At 41.7% G+C, this 21,109-nt stretch overlaps 1 protein-coding gene across 2 annotated transcripts; it reads left to right on the plus strand.

The window, feature by feature from the left end:
• The first annotated feature begins 1,540 nt into the window (after positions 1-1,540).
• LOC134448328 (free fatty acid receptor 2-like) lies at positions 1,541-11,894 on the plus strand. 2 transcript variants are annotated; one of them, XM_063198010.1, is made up of 3 exons: positions 1,541-1,584; positions 8,283-8,519; positions 9,264-11,894. In XM_063198010.1, exons 2-3 carry the CDS (start codon positions 8,296-8,298, stop codon positions 10,093-10,095), a joined length of 1,056 nt encoding a protein of 351 aa, XP_063054080.1. In that variant the 5' UTR covers positions 1,541-1,584; positions 8,283-8,295; the 3' UTR covers positions 10,096-11,894. The 2 variants fall into 2 exon arrangements, with proteins under 2 accessions (XP_063054080.1, XP_063054081.1); XM_063198011.1 differs by having other exon boundaries at positions 8,286-8,519.
• Positions 11,895-21,109: the final 9,215 nt, after the last annotated feature.

The raw sequence follows: 21,109 nt of genomic DNA on the forward strand, positions 1-21,109 counted from the left end.
GTTGTGGCGGGCCGCATCCGGCCCCCGGGCCTTATTTTGGCTACCCCTGACTTCGACAATAGCACACCACTCACGACTAAAAGGGTGCCACACATAAACAAAAACTGTGAAACTTTAAAAAAAAAAAAAAAAAAAATGTTTTATGCCTTTATTTGAAGGGACAGTCGAAGATAGTGTCAGGAAGCTAATGGGATAGAGAGACAGGGGAGGATCGGGAAATGACCCTGGCCAGACTCAAACCGGGGTCTCCATGAGTGGGCATGCAAGCCCAAATGTGGGGGGCTTATTGCACTGTGCCACAGCACCCCTAAAACTGTGGAACTTGGAAGAAAAATGTCTTCACACTGCAATGTTTTTTCCTTTACACCTACGTTCTTTTATAAGCTTTTGGTCAAAGACCAGGGCAATCTAAAACTACAAGGACCTATTCACATGCAGTTGGAGAAGATAGAACCGCTTACCCATGACTGCCCTGTGTGTGTGTGTGTGTGTGTGTGTGTGTGTGTGTGTGTGTGTGTGTGTGTGTGTGTGTGTGTGTGTGTGTGTGTGTGTGTGTGTGTGCGCGCGTGTGTGCGTGTGTGTGTGTGTGTGTGTGTGTGTGTGTGTGTGTGTTTGTTTTGAATTGGAACCCCAGGAAGACTAGCAAACTGCTATGGCACAAGCTAATAAAACAACATAATAAAACAAAAGTGTAGCCTATATACTGTGTATATATGAAGAGTTCAGATGCAAAACCCCCTAAGTGCCTTTTCAGAAAATAATCTTAATTCATTTTTATTTAATACAAAGCTATCAAAATTCCATATTTTTTTATTTTATTTATGTAATATAACTATTTATATGTATTACCAAGTACATGAATGTAAACCAAACCAACAACAGGGTTCCCTAAAAATATAGAAGTGCAGGTCTTCAGAAATGGAGTTAGGGGGTTTTGCATCTGAACTCTTCATATATAGGGCTCCAAATTAACACTCGCCAACCAGCCAAATGCTAGTGAACATTCAGTTTGCCTGGAAGAATAGAAAACGTACCAGTCATCTTGACCCATTTGTGAGTGTGTGTTTGGCCGGTAAGATTAATATACACTAGGCCTTTTGGCTGGTAGTGAAAAAAAGTTAATTCAGAGCCCTGTATATATACACACACACTGTATATATAGATATGGTGGTGGTATGGTGGCCTTTGGTAGTGGCATTAGGCTGCTGTGGTTACAATAAGTCTGAAAAAAAGGAAATTGATTGATCATTTATTTTTTTACAGTCATCAATGCTTCTTGTACGTAAATCATTAAAAACTGTTTGAGCAAGTAGAGCCAGAGCCAGCCAGCCACAGCCAGTAAAATGCTCTAAAAAATGTCTTGTAGTTGTGCGTACGGTATGATGACGCATTTGACTCATCTGTTAATGCAACCCAAACTGGAAATCCGCATTTCCTCTTTAGAGTCTGTGGTTAGTGCACTGCGCGGAGTGTGTGTGTGTACGTGTGTTGCGGCATCTACTATAAAGCGTCTTGACAGAAAGCAGGCCAAGCTTTTTTGGTGAGTCTTCACATCATCACACGTCGTGGACCTCTCTGACCAAGGTATGTGTAACGTGTCTCTGCTAGCCTATTGCATGATGCAGTCTCATCTGTACCACCTTCAAAAGAGTTTGGAAGCAACATGTATCTTGATTTATATTCATTTTAACCTGCGTTTTTCAAGGTGTCTAAAGTTTTGTTATAATATTACAGTATTTATTACACAACAAAAAAAGTGAATGTGCTATGCATTTTGTGAAAAGAATAGATAGATAGATAGATAGATAGATAGATAGATAGATAGATAGATAGATAGATAGATAGATAGATAGATAGATAGATAGATAGATAGATAGATAGATAGATAGATAGATAGATAGATAGATAGATAGATAGATAGATAGATGAGTTTTTTGATATAATTATTCATTTCAAGGCAAACCCTTGAGCCTCCATATACCGATCGTGGATTGTGTTATGATGTTTATGTCTTCAGAATCAGTATCATCTTTAATGGACATGTACTGTACATGTATAAATATGATATGAATATGAACATGCTGACTATGTTAGCTCTGTGACTACATGTTTACTCACACATGTCTACTTTGTAAATTAGAATATTTAATAGGCCTATTACACTAAACACACAGTACAATATCCAATCCAATCCAATCAAATCCAATAAAAACAGACAGCCTAATCAGTGTAGACTCAAATTACAGAACTGATACAACAGCATATGCATGAATCCCTTATATAGGCAATACTGTACATATGCCTACATGACGTACCATATGTACCGTAGTAGTACATGCGTACACAGTAAATGTTGCGGTGTTACTTCAACACTTAGAGAGTTCATTTGAGTCCAAATGATGTCAAATCAACTCTCTTAAGTGTTAAATGAGCACTGCAGAATTTACTGTGTACATGCATGATGAACCACTAGGATGTCACGAGGCCTCAGACATTTGTGACTGTTCACGGTTTATACAAGTGCACTTGTGTGTCTATACAAATCCACTTGTTCATTAACATTAATATTAACAGACTATGTAAGTCACGCTAGATTGGCTTCTTAAGCTTGGACAACATATGCAAACCTGGGCAATGAGTGGGGGTGAGGGATGATGTATCAGAGACGGTCTATTATGAAGGGACATTATGCACACCTGGGCATTGAGTGGGGACGAGGCATTTGAAGGGAAGGGAAAGTGGTAGTGCAGTGGTTTAATAGGCAGTGGGACTCAAAGACTGTTTACACTATCACTTGTCTGGTTTCAGCCTGTGACAAGCTCTAAACAGGGTTGATGATCATTTGTGCCCATGTGTTTGATGTTGCTGGTCTGTGATGCAAGAAGGATGTGTGACGCCCATGTTGGTGCGCCCATGTTTATGTGCCCACGTGATGTTTGTGCCGTTGTGGCTCTTTGTTGTAACACAGTACAAAATATGGCTCTTGGTCTCCCACTGATTGGCCACCATTGCTCTAATGCAAACCAAGTGTTCTCTCTCAAACAATTTCTCTCTCTCTCTCTCTCTCTCTCTCTCTCTCTCTCTCTCTCTCTCTCTCTCTCTCTCTCTCTCTCTCTCTCTCTCAAGCAATTTCTCTTTCTCTCTCTCTCTCGCGCGCTCTCTCTCTCTCTCTCTCTCTCTCTCTCTCTCTCTCTCTCTCTCTCTCTCTCTCTCTCTCACTCACTCACACATACACGCGCACACAATAATGCCCATCTGCAATAATAATATCCGAGCGAGGTCACAGTTGCTCTTATCAGTGCAGTGTTTATGGCCAGTCCTCTCCTTTCTTCCTCTCTCTCTCTCTCTCTCTCTCTCTCTCTCTCTCTCTCTCTCTCTCTCTCTCTCTCTCTCTCTCTCACACACACACATACACACACACACACACACACACACACACACACACACACACACACACACACACACACACACACACACACACACACACACACACACACACACACACACACCAGTCCTCTCCTTTCTTCCTCAGTAGTAACTGCATGGAAACAGGATGTAGGGCCGGGGCGAGCTTGACCCTGTCTGTGTGTGTGTGTGTGTGTGTGTGTGTGCGTGCGTGTGTGTGTGTGTGTGTGTGTGTGTGTGTGTGTGTGTGTGTGTGTGTGTGTGTGTGTGGGGGGGGGGGGTCTGTCTGTCTGTCTGTCTGTCTGTCTGTCTGTCTGCACGCGCACATGTGCATGCGTGTGTGTGTTTACAGGATGCACTGTACATACGCGTGTGTGTGTGTGTGTGTGTGTGTGTGTGTGTGTGTGTGTGTGTGTGTGTGTGTGTGTGTGTGTGTGTGTGTGTGTGTGTGTGTGTGTGTGTGTGTGTGTGTGTGTGTGTGTGAGAGACAGTTTGTGTCTGTATATGTGCATGTGTGTCATGAGCACAGGAGCAGTCACTGCCATATATTGTATTGGCCTTCTTATCACCAAACATCTGTTTAAACTGTGAGATCAGAAGATAACGACATCCTTTAATGTGCTTTTGTTTTTCTCAACTGCCTGCTTGATGCAGATATAACTCAATTACATTCCTTATTGCAGGACATTAACATCAACCCAATGATTCATTTAATGAACTTAATAGAATTGTGCTTGCAGCAATCAGATCATAATTACTAAATATAATAACATTAAATAAAACTGATTGTAGTGTGCACAGCTTATAAGAACAACTCGGTGCTCAGCGAGCGTATGACTGCAAACGAAAGCTTCTGAATTCAGTTATGAGAGAACAGCTGTAACTTTGATCAGATAAGTGACTTTGGACGTTATAATTTTTAATGTATGTGATGATGTGATAATTTATCCATCGCTTAAGTTTCCCTTGTGCCCTCCATGCTGGAAATACAGTATATGGCACCACAATACTGCCCTACGAAGGCAAAGTGCAATAACTATAGTACTGAGGAAAGTCCAGGAGGACTGAAACGTTTTCACCTTTTATTTTCTTTTTTTCTTCACTCCTTCTGGGCTCCACCAAGTAAAAAAAACACTCTGAAAAAACACTTTTGAGTGGTCATTCTGTGTGCGAGTCTCCCCTGCAAACAGTTTATGTCTACTTGACCATCGCAACAGGGGCTAAAAGGACGTGTGTCAAGAGCGCAACTCATTTTTTGCTGAACTCAATAACTATAGCAGTCTACATATATTGTCAACATTGAGTTTAGACCGAAAATGGTCTTCAATCATTAAACCTCTTTTATCTTGTGACAAAGCCTTATGGTCCAAATGTGCCCCGTTTTAGAGATACTGTCATGTCAAATTTGCAGTAACTAAAAGCCTAATACCTTTCAAGGCATTTCTCTCAGTTTCCATGTAACATCGTCACTGAACTTTGTCTTTGTATAGTATACTGAACCAGTAGGAGGAGCTATCAGATGTGGTTGTTTCATCTTATACAGAAGTCTCTCTAAGTAATAATAATAATGTACTTTATTTGTATAGCACAATTCATACATGACATGTAGCTCATTGTGCTTAACAGTTAGATTAACAAAAAAATAATTGACAAGAGTCTGAAAGTGTAGAGTGAAAAAGAATGGCATAGAATCACAAGGATCAGAGAATGTAGCTGTGGTCGGAGTGTTTTTCTAACATGATTCCATTGCAACATGGGAAATCTTGAGCAAGCTGATCACCACAGAAATCCCACCTCTCCTTGCGTATAAGAATTCAATTTCCTTCCATAAACAATGCCCTTCACAGCAGAGCGAACGCTGGCAGAATATTTTAGAAGGTCAGGATTGGTGCGTAGTGTTCTCCCTTCTCCCTGTACCATAGACTGATGGAGTGTTCCTGAATGCACACTGTGTGTACCTTGCAGCATTGAGAGTTCAACTGCAATGAGAAACACAGTTCCTATGGCCTTGCGGTGTGTGTGTGTTCAGGGGACAAAGTGTAGGAGATATCTGAAAAGGAAAATACATAAAATGCTCTGTGTGATAGAATCAGGGAGGCCGACAGGGGGAGACAAAGAGGTCACTTGTCCCAGGCCCAGGGAGAGAAGGGGCTGGTTTGGGCAGATGGGATTAATGAATCTTTTACACGGGAATAGTGACTGTTGACATAAATATGTGCACGTGTAAGTAAGCAAGTTAAATACACTAAGTAAGTAAACAAGCAAGTACTCACTTGGAAAAGAGGCAATTGCCTCATGACTACCCTAGTCAAATAAAAGAGAAATAATAAAAAAAGAAATAATGCAGAATACAGAGACATTTTTCACGAGGTCATATTAATGGTTCAAGAGACTGTCTAACGAGACATTAAATCAAATCAGCCATCTGTTGGGTTTGGGTTTCTGGCTGATTTTGATTAAGCAGCCATGTCAGTAAACAATAAACAATCAGTGTTGCCAGATTTGTCTGATCAAATCTCACCCAAAAGGTTCTCAAAAAACGCCAAAATGCGCTAAATTCCGCCCAATTTCCACAAATTGCATGGGTTTCTATGGGCACAAAACTGCTCAATAAACCGCCAAATGGCCAATTTTTCCCATTTTTACCCGCAGACGGCCATCCCAAGTAGCCCAATTGGGCGGACAACCGCCCAATCTGGCAACACTGTAAACAATGCCCAAAACTAAGTCGAGTTTCAACAACGGCATCTGTTTACGCTCTCTCTGTGTGGCCCACCTGAATACATTATTTATTACTGAAAAAGAAACCCAGCTTGTTTTCCTAGCTCATAGAACAGATGGTACACCACAACACTATTCTGGTTTAAGTTTTTTTCCTTTATTTTTTTATATTGTTTATTATTATTCATATTATTTTTAGTATTTATTTATTGTATTTCCAATCTTAACTCTTCAGTTTGTCTATCTTCTTCAACTGCATGTGAATAGATCCTTGTAGCTTTAGATTGCCCTGAGGAAGATCTTTGACCGAAAGCTTAGCCAATAAAAGAAGGAATTAGTTGTGAAGAAAAAAACACTGCAGTGTGAAGACATTTTTCTTTCCATTTTCACAGTTTTTGTTTACTTTCTGTGTGACACCCTTTAGTTGTGACTGAGAGGGGTGTAATTGTCTAAGTGTAGGGTGGCTTTGTAAGCATTTTCTGAGGTTTTGTGATGGGCCTCAACTCAGCTCTGAGTTTCACACCTCGTGTGGAAACTGCATGTCGGTTAACCTCTAATGCATTTGTGTTTCTTCTCTGAGGTCGCTGGTCTCACTAATCTATCAGGGTTTTATTTTGCATTGGTTTAGCCAAGCTGCGCCCTAGCAACGGAACACCTTCTGTATCTTGAATAGATTTGAAAGTTGATGATAATCGGGCTAGTTTTGGTTTGCTCTTTTTCATTTCCCACCCTTTCCTTCAGTAATATTTATCCTTTTCTTCATACTCTTAAGCCCTTTGTGCAGAGCCTAAGTTATAACCCTACTTTCACCGAAATTGTAACCGCTATGTCTTAACCTGTTTCTTAAGACTATCTGCATTGTCATAGTAACGTTGTTATAATGTAGTTGAGCAATTTCAGCAAATAGAGAATAGGCCCGCCAGCACTACTGATAATGTCAATTGTAATCAATCTTTTTTTGTTTTGGTTTCTTTTTTCTGTCCTCATTCTTCACAGTACTAGTTCTGTGTAATACCTGTTGTTTCCAATCTCAAACTTGTGATCACACTCTTAGCACTGTAGATTGTGATGGTTTTCTGAGGTTTTGTGATAAGAGGTCTGAAGTGTGCACCTCAAGAGGGGCATGGATGTTGATTAACCTTTGACACACTTTGGCCCTGCTGTGGCCTACCGGTAGAGCACTGAGTTACTATGCCAACAACCTGGGTCCGATTCCTGCCGTCATTTGCTGATCCTTCCCTGTCTCTCTCACCCCACTCATTTCCTTTCTTCCCTCCACTGTCCTGTCACAAATACAGGCAAAAATATATATTTATTCCTAAATATATTTTAGAAAAAGCTTTGACACACTTTCAATATGCAGGTTCCTCAAATGTTACTGCTGGTCCCACTTGATCGCACCACCACAATAGTATGATGCATGCACTGTACTGTAGGTTAGTGCAGATCCTATGTTACAACCTTATTGTCACCAAAATTGTAATCATGTCTTAATCTGTAACTTAAGGCCCTTGGTAATGTCATAGCAACGTTGTTATGATAGTTGAGTATTAATGCAAACAGTGAATAGGCCCGCCGGCGACTCCATCTGCACCATATACGCTCCGATACATTTACAAAATATATATATTTGGGCTATGAGGTCTTTATTGAGATATTACAGTCAATGATTTTGACAGGGACTGAACGGGAGATGCAGTAGATATGGGAAGGGTCTGTAAACGATGTTGGGCCAGAATCTAGCCTGGGTCCCCTGGGGTAATGGTGCGAAACACTAGCCCATTGTTAGGTATTTGTGTATGTTTTGTATTTGTGTATTTAAGTAAGATGACAGACACCTTAATTTCCTTCGGGATTAATAAAAGTACTCTACTCTACTCTTCTCTACTCTATGCGCTTCTCTTCTCTACTCTCTTCTCTACTTTAAACTACTCTACTATATTCTACTGTACTCTACTCTACTCCACTGTACTGTACTGTACTCTACTGTACTCTACTCTCCTCTCCTCTCCTCTCCTCTCCTCTCCTCTCCTCTCCTCTATTCTCCTCTCCTGCACTCTACTCTACTCTACTCTACTCTACTCTACTCTACTCTACTCTACTCTACTCTACTCTTCTGTGCTCTACTCTACTCTATTCTACTCTACTCTGCACAGCAGCAATACAACCATGACGGAGCAGCAGCCTGATAGCCAGCTGGTTCTGGTGGTCTACGTCATCACCTTCATCTTCGGCCTCCCCGCCAACACCTTGGCCCTCTTCACCTTCATCAAGAAGGTGCGGCAGAACGCCACGCCGGTCGACGTCCTCCTCCTCAACCTCACCGTCTCCGACCTGGTCTTCCTGCTCTTCCTGCCCTTTCGCATGAAGGAGGCCGTGGACGGCATGAAGTGGTACGTGCAGTACACAGAAACGTTTTTTTTTTAGTTTTTTTTTTAGAGATGTACAGGATCCAAGATCCGGTTCCGGATCCGGCAGGATAATAGGGTTTTTCAGACTATCCGGATCCGGCAGGATCTTAAGCAGTGGATCCGGTATCCGGCAGTTACCTAAAAATAAGGATCTGGGGCATCTCTACTTTTTACGTAGCCTAGGCTTTTCAGTCAGTCTATCACAACCCCAATCGCTGCATGGAGTGAAAGCCCTTTGGAAGCGGCAGTTGAAGGCAGTGTGGCAGTAAGCCAATGAGTCTTAAAACAGTTTGCGCCAACGTAATAAAAAGGGCCCACGTGTGCGAGTTGGCTATGTGTTTCACCCTTTCGTAAGATCCGGTATCCGGTTCTGGATCCGGCAGGATCTTAAGCAGTGGATCCGATATCCGGCAGGATCCTAAAAATCAGGCTCCGGTGCATCTCTAGTTTTTTTTTAAAACTATGCAGGGACTAGCACGGATTCAAATAATAAGAATAAAAGGATTATGTGATATAGAATCATTGTAGATAAAGAAAAAGGCTAAGACTTTAGGTTATGGTTCACATACGGTATTAGGCATCATAGTCCATTAACACATTATCATATATCATATATCAGGCCTACTGTAATTACTGTCTGAAGGAAAATTGGTACTTTCCTTTAATTACAACAATTCTATATCAGATAATGCTTTTACGTAATCTTACTATTTATTCATTTATTAGGCACATGCCGTACTTCCTGTGCCCGATGTCGGGCTACATCTTCTATACCACCATCTACAACAGCAGCTTCATGCTGACGGGCATCTCCGTGGAGCGCTACCTGGGCGTGGCCTTCCCCATCAAGTACAAGCTGAAGCGCCGTCCACGCTACGCCGCCATCTTCGTCTTCGTGGCCTGGGCCTTCTCGCTCTCGCACTGCAGCATCGTCTACATCATGCAGTACTACGACCACGTCAACGCCACCGCCATCGACCCCTCGGACCGCGACACCTGCTACGAGGAGTTCACGCCGGCCCAGCTCACCGTCCTGCTGCCCGTGCGCCTGGAGCTGTGCATAGTGCTCTTCTGCGTGCCGCTCGTCATCTGCACCTTCTGCTACGCCAACTTCATCCGCATCCTGTCGGGCCTGCCCAACATCACGCGCCGCAAGAGGCAGCGTGCCATCGGCCTGGCCGTGGGCACCATGCTGGTTTTCCTGCTCTGCTTTGGGCCCTACAACATCTCGCACCTGGTGGGCTACGCCACCTGGAAGAGCCCGCACTGGCGCAAGTACGCCGTGCTCACCAGCACTTTCAACACCTGCCTGGACCCCTTCATCTACTACTTCTCCTCGTCCGCGCTCAGGGCCACCTTCAGGCACGTCATGCGGAGGATGTGCGACAGGCTGCACCTGCGCACGGGCTGCTGCAGGGCTCTCTACTGCCCCCTGTTGACGAACTCCTGCATGGAGGCTGAAGACCGCACGGGGACCTCCAATGATAGCTCGGCTCAGCCTAGCCTGGACCACGCACGACACAATGCAGTACAGCAATACAATAACAACTCATGCTAGCCTGGAGCAACATTTTGTGGCTTTGCCTTAAATAAACAGCCTACTTCTTTGTTTAGAGTAGAACGGAATAGAGTAGAGTAGTAGCCTGGCAAGCCAGACTACGTGTGAGATGAAATGTGACTATTTAGTCTAGAACCGATCAATGAGACATTGGAAGATTGTTAATGGGAACAACCCGTTGTTTTTCAAACTGCCTCTGTGCCTATTGGCCAATGCTTTGTCGTCACAACCTCAAAACCCTGTCCGCTTTGCATCCAAAGATTCAAAACAAATCAAAACAAATGCGTTGTGATTGATTGGTCTGCCAGTTTCAGGGCATGGGGCATTGTCCGAGGATAGACCCACTCGCAGGCAAAAATATTTTTTGCCGCTGGTGGGTGGTGCTAGTTTACTAGGCTAGTAGAGTAGAGAAAAGAATAATGTATTTTACTGTCTTTATGCATTACTGTAAGTACAATGCATGGTATGAAACTAATCAATGACATTGACAGCTGTTCTCAAACTGTGCCACAGACTCTATCTTACAGATATATTTTAAGCTTTTTTTAAGATTGTACATTACCATGAGAATAGAAAGAAAGAGAAAGACAGAAAATATTAGAAACAAAATAGAGTTGAGAATAGAATAGAAATTGTTGGAATAGAAAAGATTATTTCTGTGTCTCACATCATCTCAGGTGAACACTGCATTAGCTTGCCAAAATATTGGTTGGCTAGATAACATTGCACAGCGTCTTGTACTTGTACTTACATTTCCTTCACTCTTTTGTCCGTTGTTAAGGCAGCATCTGGGCACTTTAAGTGCACTGAATTTACCAAAATGTTCAGCGTGAGCGCCCTACGCACTGAAATGCACAAGTGTGTGATATGAAACTTTTTTTTTACACTCAGGGGACATCAGCCTATTTGCCAGTTTCAAATGTTTCTTTTTTCTGTTTGTTAGTATAATGTACTTTTTATATATTTTTCTAAAAAAATAATTTACAGTTTTGGACTTATAGATGTAACTACCATGTTCAGTGCAGTCCATCATTTGGGAGTAGTACTGTGTACAGACTGTTTGGAATGGCAATGTGTAGCACAGTGGTTCCCAAACAGGGGGTCACGACCCCTAGGTTGTGAAAATGGGGGTTGTGAAAATATTTGTTGTCGCCGCAGAAAAGGTTTGGGAACCACTTGTAGCATAATGTGTGTGTAAATATTAGTGTTGCACCGATACCTTTTTTTGTCCCCGATACGATACCGATACCCGACTGTCCAGTATCGCCAATGGTTTTGTCAGGCTGCGGCCTACCTTTGTGAAACAGGAAAAAGACTAATACTGTACAAAGTGAATCCAGTAGAACTTTTAATACTTTTGAAATACCTCTGATATAAAATAACTAAGATCAAGGCTGTGTTTAAGTGTCATACGAGCATCTGTAAATGGTATCGGTGCCCTATTTGTTGGTACTCGCCGATACCGATACCGATACCGATACCACCATTTTAGTGCAGTTTCGGGGCCCCAGCCGATACTGGTATAGGTATCGGTGCAACACTAGTAAATATAAGGTGTTTGTGGAGGACCACTGTATTGTGTTATTGTATAATTTATTTGCTCTCTCTGTTCAGTGATTGCGCAGGCGTGATCGGCATGTAGTTCTTCATGTTTCATTTGTATTTGTTTGTGTGTGTTTTTGTGTTTCTCTGTCCACATTGCAGCATTTGAATGTTGTCACCACAGCCGTTAATGTAGCAATGCCGATGATCTTGCTATACTTCCTCCTCAAGTAAACTACCCCATAAGTAAAGTTACTCCGCCCGTGTCTTGACCAGTTCATGTTTGGTGTGCAATAAGCAAGGCATGGTGTTTTATTGATGCTACAGCTGCATTTCTACATCCCTATATCTATATCTATATCTAGCCTATATCTATATCTATATCTATATCTATAAAGAGTTCAGATGCAAAACCCCCTAAGAGCCTTTTCAGAAAATAATCTTAATTCATTTTTATTTAATACAAAGGTATCAAGATTGCATATGTTTTATTATATTTATTTAATATAACTATTTATATGTATTATCAAGTACAGTATCCTACTGCCACAACTCTCATCGTCCACGCAGGCTCCAATGACATCCGGCTGCAGCAGTCTAAAAAACTTGAGTCCGATTTCCTCTCTCTTATTAATACCCTTCGCAGCACTGGAAAAAAATACGCTATCTCAGGCCCCATCCCTCTGTTTGTTTCTCTGCCCTCCAGTTCTCCCGAATCCGCCAACTGCACGTCTGGCTGATGAGACACTGCCGCCAAGAAAGCCATTCCCTACGTTGACAACTTCTCCGCTTTCTGGAACCGCAGAAAGAAACTTTCGCACGAGATGGAAGGCACTTAAACAGATCTGGCGCTCGTCTCCTCGCGGACCAACCTAGAGCTGACCCTCGAAGCCCATCGGTCCTTGGATTGACTAACAGGTGTTTCAAATCCAAAGCACTACACCAATTTAGACACTGCGTGCCCAACAGAGAGTAGGCCTACCCCACTAGCTATCCACGCTGTCACTACCCGTAGGAAAGCTCGCAGATACAGACCCTCTGGTTGTGTACACAACAACCTAATTACGATTGCACCTGAACGCATAAACAATAGCTCTACTACTTTGAATGTTAATGCTGCATTACTTAACGTGCAGTCCTTGACCAACAAAAGCTTCGTAGTAAAAACCAGCTGGTCTCGGACAAAAACATAAGCTTTATGTTCCTTACCGAACATGGCTTAAAGACGACGGGGGGCTGCTGCTACTTTTATTGAGGCTTGCCCTTCCGATTACAAAATTCCTTCACGCCCGGAGACCATAGAAACGAGGCGGAGGCGTAGCCATACTTTTCTCCAACAAATTTAATTGTACTAAGATGAATCTGGGCTCTTTCTCTTCATTTGAATACATGGCAATGAGGGTCCAAGCAAACCTCAAACTGATCATTATTGTTCTGTACCGTCCACCGAAATTCGTCATTTCTATCTGATTTCTCCACCTTCATGTCGGACGTACTTACTAACTATGACAAAGCAATAATTGCTGGCGAATTTTAATATCCACGTAAATAAATCAGATGACGCAATAGCCAAGTCTTTTCTTAGACACATTAAATGGATTCGGTCTCGTCCAGAATGTTACAGAACAGCCTACCCATCGAAAAGGCAACACACTTGACCTTGTTATTTCACATGCACTTGATATCAATAATATATCGGTCACGGACGTCGGCCTCTCCGACCACCACTGTGTGTTTTTTTATTTTGACATTTCAACACAAATTAGCACACCCAACAATGTCATTCACAGACGACGCATTAATGCCTCTGCTGAGCTTAAGATTTCAGACCTCATCAAATCAGGTGACCTACTAAATTGTCACTGCACACCTGATGAAATGGTTGATAGCTTCAACAACAACTTAAGAGGAATTCTAGATAAGATAACATAGCTCCAATTAGAACGACGACAAGAACCAGAGCTAGGTATTCACCTTGGATGAATGACTCACTTAGAGCCTTAAAAAGAAAATGCAGAGTAACCGAGCGTCTTTGGAGGAAAACTAAATTAGAAGTCCATAGACAATACCTTAGGGATGAGATCTCCTCCTACAATAATGCGGTACGCTCAGAGAGAAAAGCATATTTTTCCAAAATCATAACAGACAACCAGCATAATGCGAAAGTTCTTTTTTCCACTATTGACCACCTGCTTAATCCAACACATAGCAATAACAACCTAAATGCAGCATCACATGCCAAGTGCGAGGAATTTGCTAGATTTTTTAATAAAAAGATTGCCGACATTAGAGAAGGCATCCAAGGTGGAAACGCAGCAACCTCTGTCGCCCACTCAGGCGATACACCGAGGGGAGGGTTAAACCCCCCTAGGAGACATGAGAGCTTCCAAAAGTTTTGTCCAATTACAGAGGACGACCTCTGTAAAATAGTCAGGGAAAGTAAGCAGTCTACCTGCAGCCTTGACGCGATCCCCACATATCTGCTAAAAAACATACTTGGTTGCTTAGCAGCACCTTTACTGCAAATTGTTAACACCTCTATGCTTACAGGCATTTTTCCAAGCTCATTCAAAACAGCCATGTAAAGCCACTCCTAAAAAAAGACAAATTTAGATCAGAATTCTTTAAACAACTACAGACCTATATCAAACCTCCCCTTTATAAGCAAGGTACTAGAAAAAGTTGTATTTAAACAGCTTAATCAACATCTGGCTGGGAATGATATCTTGGAAAAATTCCAATCAGGCTTTAGAGCCAACCATAGCACCGAAACAGCACTAACCAAAATAATAAGTGATCTTAGGCTCAGCACTGCCGCAAACAAAGTTTCAGCACTTATCCTCCTCGACCTCAGTGCCGCCTTTGACACGATAGACCACAACATACTAATTGACCGCCTTGAATCTTGGGTAGGCTTGTCCGGTCACGTCTTAGAGTGGTTCAAAACATATATTACAGGAAGACAGTTTTTTGTCACCATCGGAGAATACGTCTCCAACAAGTATGATGTGCCTTTTGGAGTTGCTCAGGGTAGTTGTTTGGGCCCTCTCCTCTTCTCTCTCTATATGTTGCCCCTGGGCTCCATCATCAGAGAGCACAATGTTGATTTTCATAGCTATGCCGATGACACTCAACTATATATCTCTGTCGAGCCTAGCCAAACCACTGCCATTCATGCCTTGACTAAATGCATGTCTGCCATTACAGATTGGATGAACAGTAACTTCCTAAAATTAAATGAAGATAAAACTGAAGTGTTGCTCATTGGGCCTAAGAAAAAACGTGCAAAACTCCACTCAAGCCTAGGTGACCTAAGCATACACATTAAAGATAAGGTTACTAGCCTAGGTGTGGTCATAGACTCGGATTTGAGCTTTGAGCCTCACATCAACAAGATAACAAAATCTGCTTTTTTCCATCTTAGAAATGTCAACAAAGTGCGCGGCTTGGCCCCCCGACAAGACGCTGAGAAACTTATTCATGCCTTTGTCACCAGTAGGATAGACTACTGCAATGCTCTCTTCTCTGGTCTCCCAAAAAAATTAATTGACAAATTGCAACTCATTCAAAACTCTGCGGCAAGAATCCTAACAAGAACCAGAATGAGAGAGCACATCTCTCCTGTCTTGGCAGACCTGCACTGGTTACCTGTCTCATACAGAATCGACTTTAAGATTCTGCTCACAGTATTTAAAGCATTAAATGGACTTGCCCCTAGCTATATCTCAGACATGCTCTCTTTTTATGCCCCTGCTCGAGCTCTCAGGTCCACTGATGCCAAGCTGCTAAGGACCCCCACCCCCCGCAGAAGAAGATCGGCGACGCCGCGTTTGCCTGCTATGCGCCCAAGAGATGGAACGCCCTCCCCATCGAGATCCGATCAGCCACCTCCGTCGACTCCTTTAAGAAGCAGCTGAAGACCCACCTCTTCATCCTTGCCAACTCCTAGCTGCCAAGGCGTCATAGTGTCCCAGCCGCCGCAGCGCCCTTACTACTCGCAATCCAGCCCTGGCAGGGGGCTCCCCTAGGTGGCCGCTGGTCTCTGCCTGAGGTTTCTTCCTGACTACAGGGGGTCTTTTTTCTCAGACCTCACCGAGCTTTTTTTTCCCCCTCACAAACTATGAATCAAGCGAAAGGGAGTTTTTCCTCACCCCTGATGCCACCAGGGGCCGCACCTGAGCGCCCAATCTCTGTGTGACTATCTATGACTTATGATAGGCCCAGCCACTATGGACCTTACACATCTAAGAATCCTGGTCCTAACCTACGTTGACCTTATGACTCTACATTCTCTGTCTACCTCTTCTTCCTCTGCCTTCTTGCTTTTTCTGCCTCTCCTCTATACCTCTCCTTTTAAATCTATCTCTAACAATGTTTTTTCCCATTTGTTAAGCACTTTGAGTTACATGCCTTGTATGACACAGTGCTATACAAATACAATTATTATTATTATTATTATGAATGTAAACCAAGCCAACAACGGGGTTCTCTAAAAATATAGAAGTGCAGGTCTTCAGAAATGGAGTTAGGGGGTTTTGCATCTGAACTCTTCAATATCCCTATATCTATATCTACATCTAAATATATATCTAGGACTATACATTAAGTTTTTTTAATCACTAGCCAATTTGGCTAGTCAATGTTAAATCTTATTACCCACCACTCACTAGCAGTCAAAGTGGGAAGTGAGTTTTCTTTTCTACCAGCCAAACTGAATTTTTATCAGCATTTGGCCAGTTGGTGGGTGTTAATTTAGATCGCTATATGTGTATCACTGTGTATAACTAGCCTGGTTTTACCAGACACATTTGTCCATGATGTGAACAAAAATATTTTGGTAAGCGTAGAAAAGATAGATGTTCGTTTATCAAAATACCTGGCTATGTATAAACAGGCCCATTGTCTCAATGGGACAATCCTGGCAAAATAAAGCATAATTGACTAAACAATGAAAAGGAGAAAGGTAAAACTCAATTATCTAACTCCAAGGAATGTGTAAAATGAGCTTGTTTCCAAAATAAGATATTACTGTAGTAGGCCTGTATATTCAATTAATATAGCTAGTTGTATGTCTACTTTAAGTGTTGAGCCATTTATATTGACAAGCACACAATTATATGGTCATCTCAGGGGATCATCAAGGGGAGTAACGTCAAGAGTTTCACTTCTTGTTTTTCCTTCTTTTTTCTTCCTCTCTCAAATGAAAAAAAAAATAGGTTAGAGGTTCAGAAACCACTAATTGAATAATCCCTCAATCAGTCACCCGTTCCTACCGGTGTTTCCCATTTTTAAGCAATCTCTCATTGCTGTCATGTATAAAAAATTACATTTATTTACTATGCAGACCTGTGCTCTAAAACACAAATATGTTTTGTACTCTCTGTTGGACTAGACTACATTCATGAGAAAAGTCCTCCTTGGCCATGACGACAACTATAATTGCTGAGTCTAGACGACCACCTTAGTCAATTTAACTTCAATCTGCTTAGGGTTTTTGATGCTGTAGTGCATACCAAAAGTAAAACTATTTGTTGTAAACTGTAATGGACCCTTGAGATACACTGTGTGCTGAAAATCTATAGGTCCATTTCAAATCTCTCAAATGACTGTAGCCCCATTGAGTTATTGTGCTTATGCCTTGAAAATATGAATAGCTTCAAAATGCTCTCTGCAGCTGAGTAAAGGCGACACTGAAATTGCTTTTGAGGATTTTGAGAATGGAAGGTTTTGAGAAGACAGAAACTCTGCTTCCTTAGAATCCAAATAACTTACAACTACGGTATGTCAAAAACCTTGTTGTGATGTTGTGAAACTTAACTAAATCATTTTTTTGGCACATTAGGAACATAGCTATAGATTAAGGATTTGCTATCTAGGATATAGTGAAATGAATACATTATTGCCTGTGGATTTGACTATTGCAATACCCAACTTGGTATTTCCCAAACGTCACTCAGGCAGGTGCAACTAATACAAAATGCTATTAGAATTCTAACTAAAATAAAACAAAGAAAAGTGCTTCAGTACTTACAGTGAGTCCAATATGTATTTGATCCCTTGCTGATTTTGTTGGTTTGCCTACTAACAAAGACATGATCAGTCAATAAATGTTATGATAATATGTATTCTAATATGGAGAGATAGAATATCAAAAAAAATTCCAGAAATTAGCTTAAGAGAATATATATTAATTTATTTCCATTTCATCGAGCAAAATAAGTATTTGATCCCCTGCCAACTGATTACAGTTCCAGGCTCACAGACCAGATGGGCACTTCCGATCAACTTGTCATCTGAATGAAAGACACCTGTACATACTAACATGCATAAAAGACACATTTAATCAGCAGAATCAGTCCATAGTATGAGTGAATCAGTCACACTCCAACATCACCATCATGGGAAAGACCAAAGAGCAGTCAAATGATATCAGGGACAAGATTTTAGACCTGAACAAAGATTAAATGGGCAGCAAAGTCACAAGAAAGAGACTGGGTATTAATGACCCAGCTGTTGATGCATTTCTTCCAAAATGTGAGGAATACAAAATGACTATCCATCAGCCTGTCTGGGGTTCTATACAAGATTTGACCTTTTGTAGGGATTTGATAACCATGAGAACAGAAAGAAAGCACCCTAGACCTGTACGGGATGAACTAGGCAATGATATCAAAGCTACTGGGACCAAAATCACTGAGAAAACTACTGGTAGAACTTAATGCCACAGAGGTATAAAATCCTGTAGTGCACACATGGTACCTCTACTTCAGAAGGAACCTGGGCAGTCCCATCTGAGGTTTCCCAACGAACATCAGGCTGGTTTAGGATATGATAAGGAGGTGCTGTAGTCAGATGAAACCAAAATCAAGCTGTTTGGCATTAACACAATTCAATGTGTTTTGAGAAAGAGCACTGCTGTCTATGATCCCAAGAACACCCTCCTCACCATCATGCATACAAGTGGTATCATTATGGTTTGAGGGTGTTTGTATGGTCAAGGCACAGGACAACTTCACATCGTCAACAAATGGATGGAGGGAGACATGTAATGTGCAATCCTGAGTGCAAACGTCCTTTCCTCCACCACTACACTGAAGGGTGGGCCATTTTTGGATCTCCCAACATGACAATAATACACAACATACAGTCAAAGCAACGAAGGAGTGGCTCAATAAGAAGCATATTAAAGTCGTGAAGTGGCCTAGACAGTCTCCAAATATTAACCCTATAGTAATTCTATGGAGAGAACTGAACCTCCCATTTGCCAAGCTACAGCTACAAACTATTAATGTTTTGGAGATAATCTGCAAAGAAAAATGGGCAAAAATATGTTCTACTATATGCACAAACATTGTCATCAACTAAAAGAAGCATCTGACCTCAGTGCTAGACAACTAGGGCTTTGCCACAAAGCACTTTATCTTCTTTAGCTAGAGGGGTCAAATACTTATTAGCCTAAATTAAATACAAATAAATTAAAATATATTATTTTAAGTTATTTTCTGGAATTTCTTTTTCATATTTTGTCTCTCCATGTTTGAATACATATTATCATACATTTATAGACTGATCATGTCTTTATTAGTGGGCAAACGGGCAAAATCAGCAAGGTATCAAATACATATTGGACTCACTGTAGGTCACTATACCAGTGAGATCTGTAATGGAGTTTAAATGTTGAATGACAGTCATGTATTGTATCATGATAAAGTCCAATATATAGCCTACTATTGCTATTGCTATTGGTTGAGCCACTGACCTGAATATAGAAAGATGCCATATATTTAATTCTTAAGTGAGGCAATGATGGGGGGTGGGACTAGACCCGGAAACTGGAAAAAAAGCCCCTGCAATTTCCCATTAATCTCTGAGGGAGTTTGAAACAATTCATCTCCTTTGCTAATTCTTGCCGTGTCTACTCTATGTTCTACTGTTTTCAAACAAGCCAAATATTTTTTTCAGGCTGACCCTTTATATTAGAGAGTTATTCAAATTGTTTAAATGACCAATGAGTTATTGTTAGTTGATTTGATTGACAGTTTGAATAACTTACTTTTAGAATTCTTTTCATTTACAGTCAAACACAACTGTTATCCTATATCAGCACTTGTTCTCAGTGTTGCTAAGGTACGAACCCGGAAATTTTAGGGTTCTGCATTCTTGCAGATCAATCACGAATGCTTCAAAACCATTGAATGGTATTCAATGGAAACCATTCAGTATATCAGTGGTCTGAACTGCTCTGTAATTATAAGAAAAAACGTGGCAACAAAGAATGCATGACTGCTTTCTGTCAAACTGGAAAGGATCACTGACCTTTCCAGGAATGTTAATGTTTTCATCATGAGTCACGGCAAAAAAACACATAAACAGTAGACCTACTGTAGGATTGCCCAATCTTTGGGAATTTCCAGGTAAGATGAAACCTGTAAGGTTTCTTTCTTTTGGCATGGGCCTTTTCATTGTGACCATATTCACAATGAGGCTGTGAATGATCTATCGGAAGGGTAAACAGCGGAGGTTATTGGGCCCAGTTGAAGATGGAGGACTGTGTTTGAACACACCAGCAGGTAGAGGTGTGACCTTACACACATGCCAATTCCAGTAATATGTATGGGGCCCTCCTCTCACCCCAACCACCATCTTCTCTTTCTTTCTTTCTTTCTTTCTGTCTTTTTTTCTTTCTTTCTTTCTTTCTTTCTTTCTTTCTTTCTTTCTTTCTTTCTTTCTTTCTTTCTTTCTTTCTTTCTTTCTTTCTTCCTTTCTTTCTTTTTCAGGCCAATGCACTGTCAAACTCCTCTGATACACCTTCCTTTCTGCCCTCCCTCTCTCCTTCTCTTGCTTTTCTCTCTCCTTTCCTTCACTCTTTCTTACTATTTATTTCACCCTATCATTCCTTCCCTTCATCATACATTTCCTTATCCTCCCTCCCTTCCTCATTCCCTCCCTTCTCTGATACCCTCCCCTCTCTCTGTCCTCCCTTTCTTCATTTTCTCCTCCCTCCCTGTACACTTCGTCTTCATCTTATCTCTCTCCAGTTTCCTCTATTTGTGTTCATTCCTCTCCCTCCGCACCTGACACAATGAATATATAAAAACTGATGATGGCGCGTCACGTGTGTCTAGTAGTCCAGTTTCAGACTAGTCAGCAGCACCTCTCAGACAGCTCTTCTTCTTTTTTATTTTTTTAAAGATTTTTTTTGTAGGTATTTTTCGACTTTATTTGATAGGACAGTGTGAGAGGTGAGCAGGAAGCGAATTGGGAGAGAGACGGGGGGGAGGGGTTGGCAAAGGACCCGGGCAGGAAATCGAACCCGGATCAGCCGCATGGCAGGCGAGTGCCCCACCGGTTGGCCACGGCAGGGCCCAGGCAGCTCCTCTTGAACCTCATCACAGTGACTACCACCCCACCACCTCACGCATCTACACGAGGCGGGCAGAGGGCAAGGGAGTTGCCATGGAGTTGGCATGTG

This window comes from Engraulis encrasicolus, chromosome 5 (genome assembly GCF_034702125.1).
Source record: "Engraulis encrasicolus isolate BLACKSEA-1 chromosome 5, IST_EnEncr_1.0, whole genome shotgun sequence".
NCBI classification, from domain to species: Eukaryota; Metazoa; Chordata; class Actinopteri; order Clupeiformes; family Engraulidae; genus Engraulis; species Engraulis encrasicolus.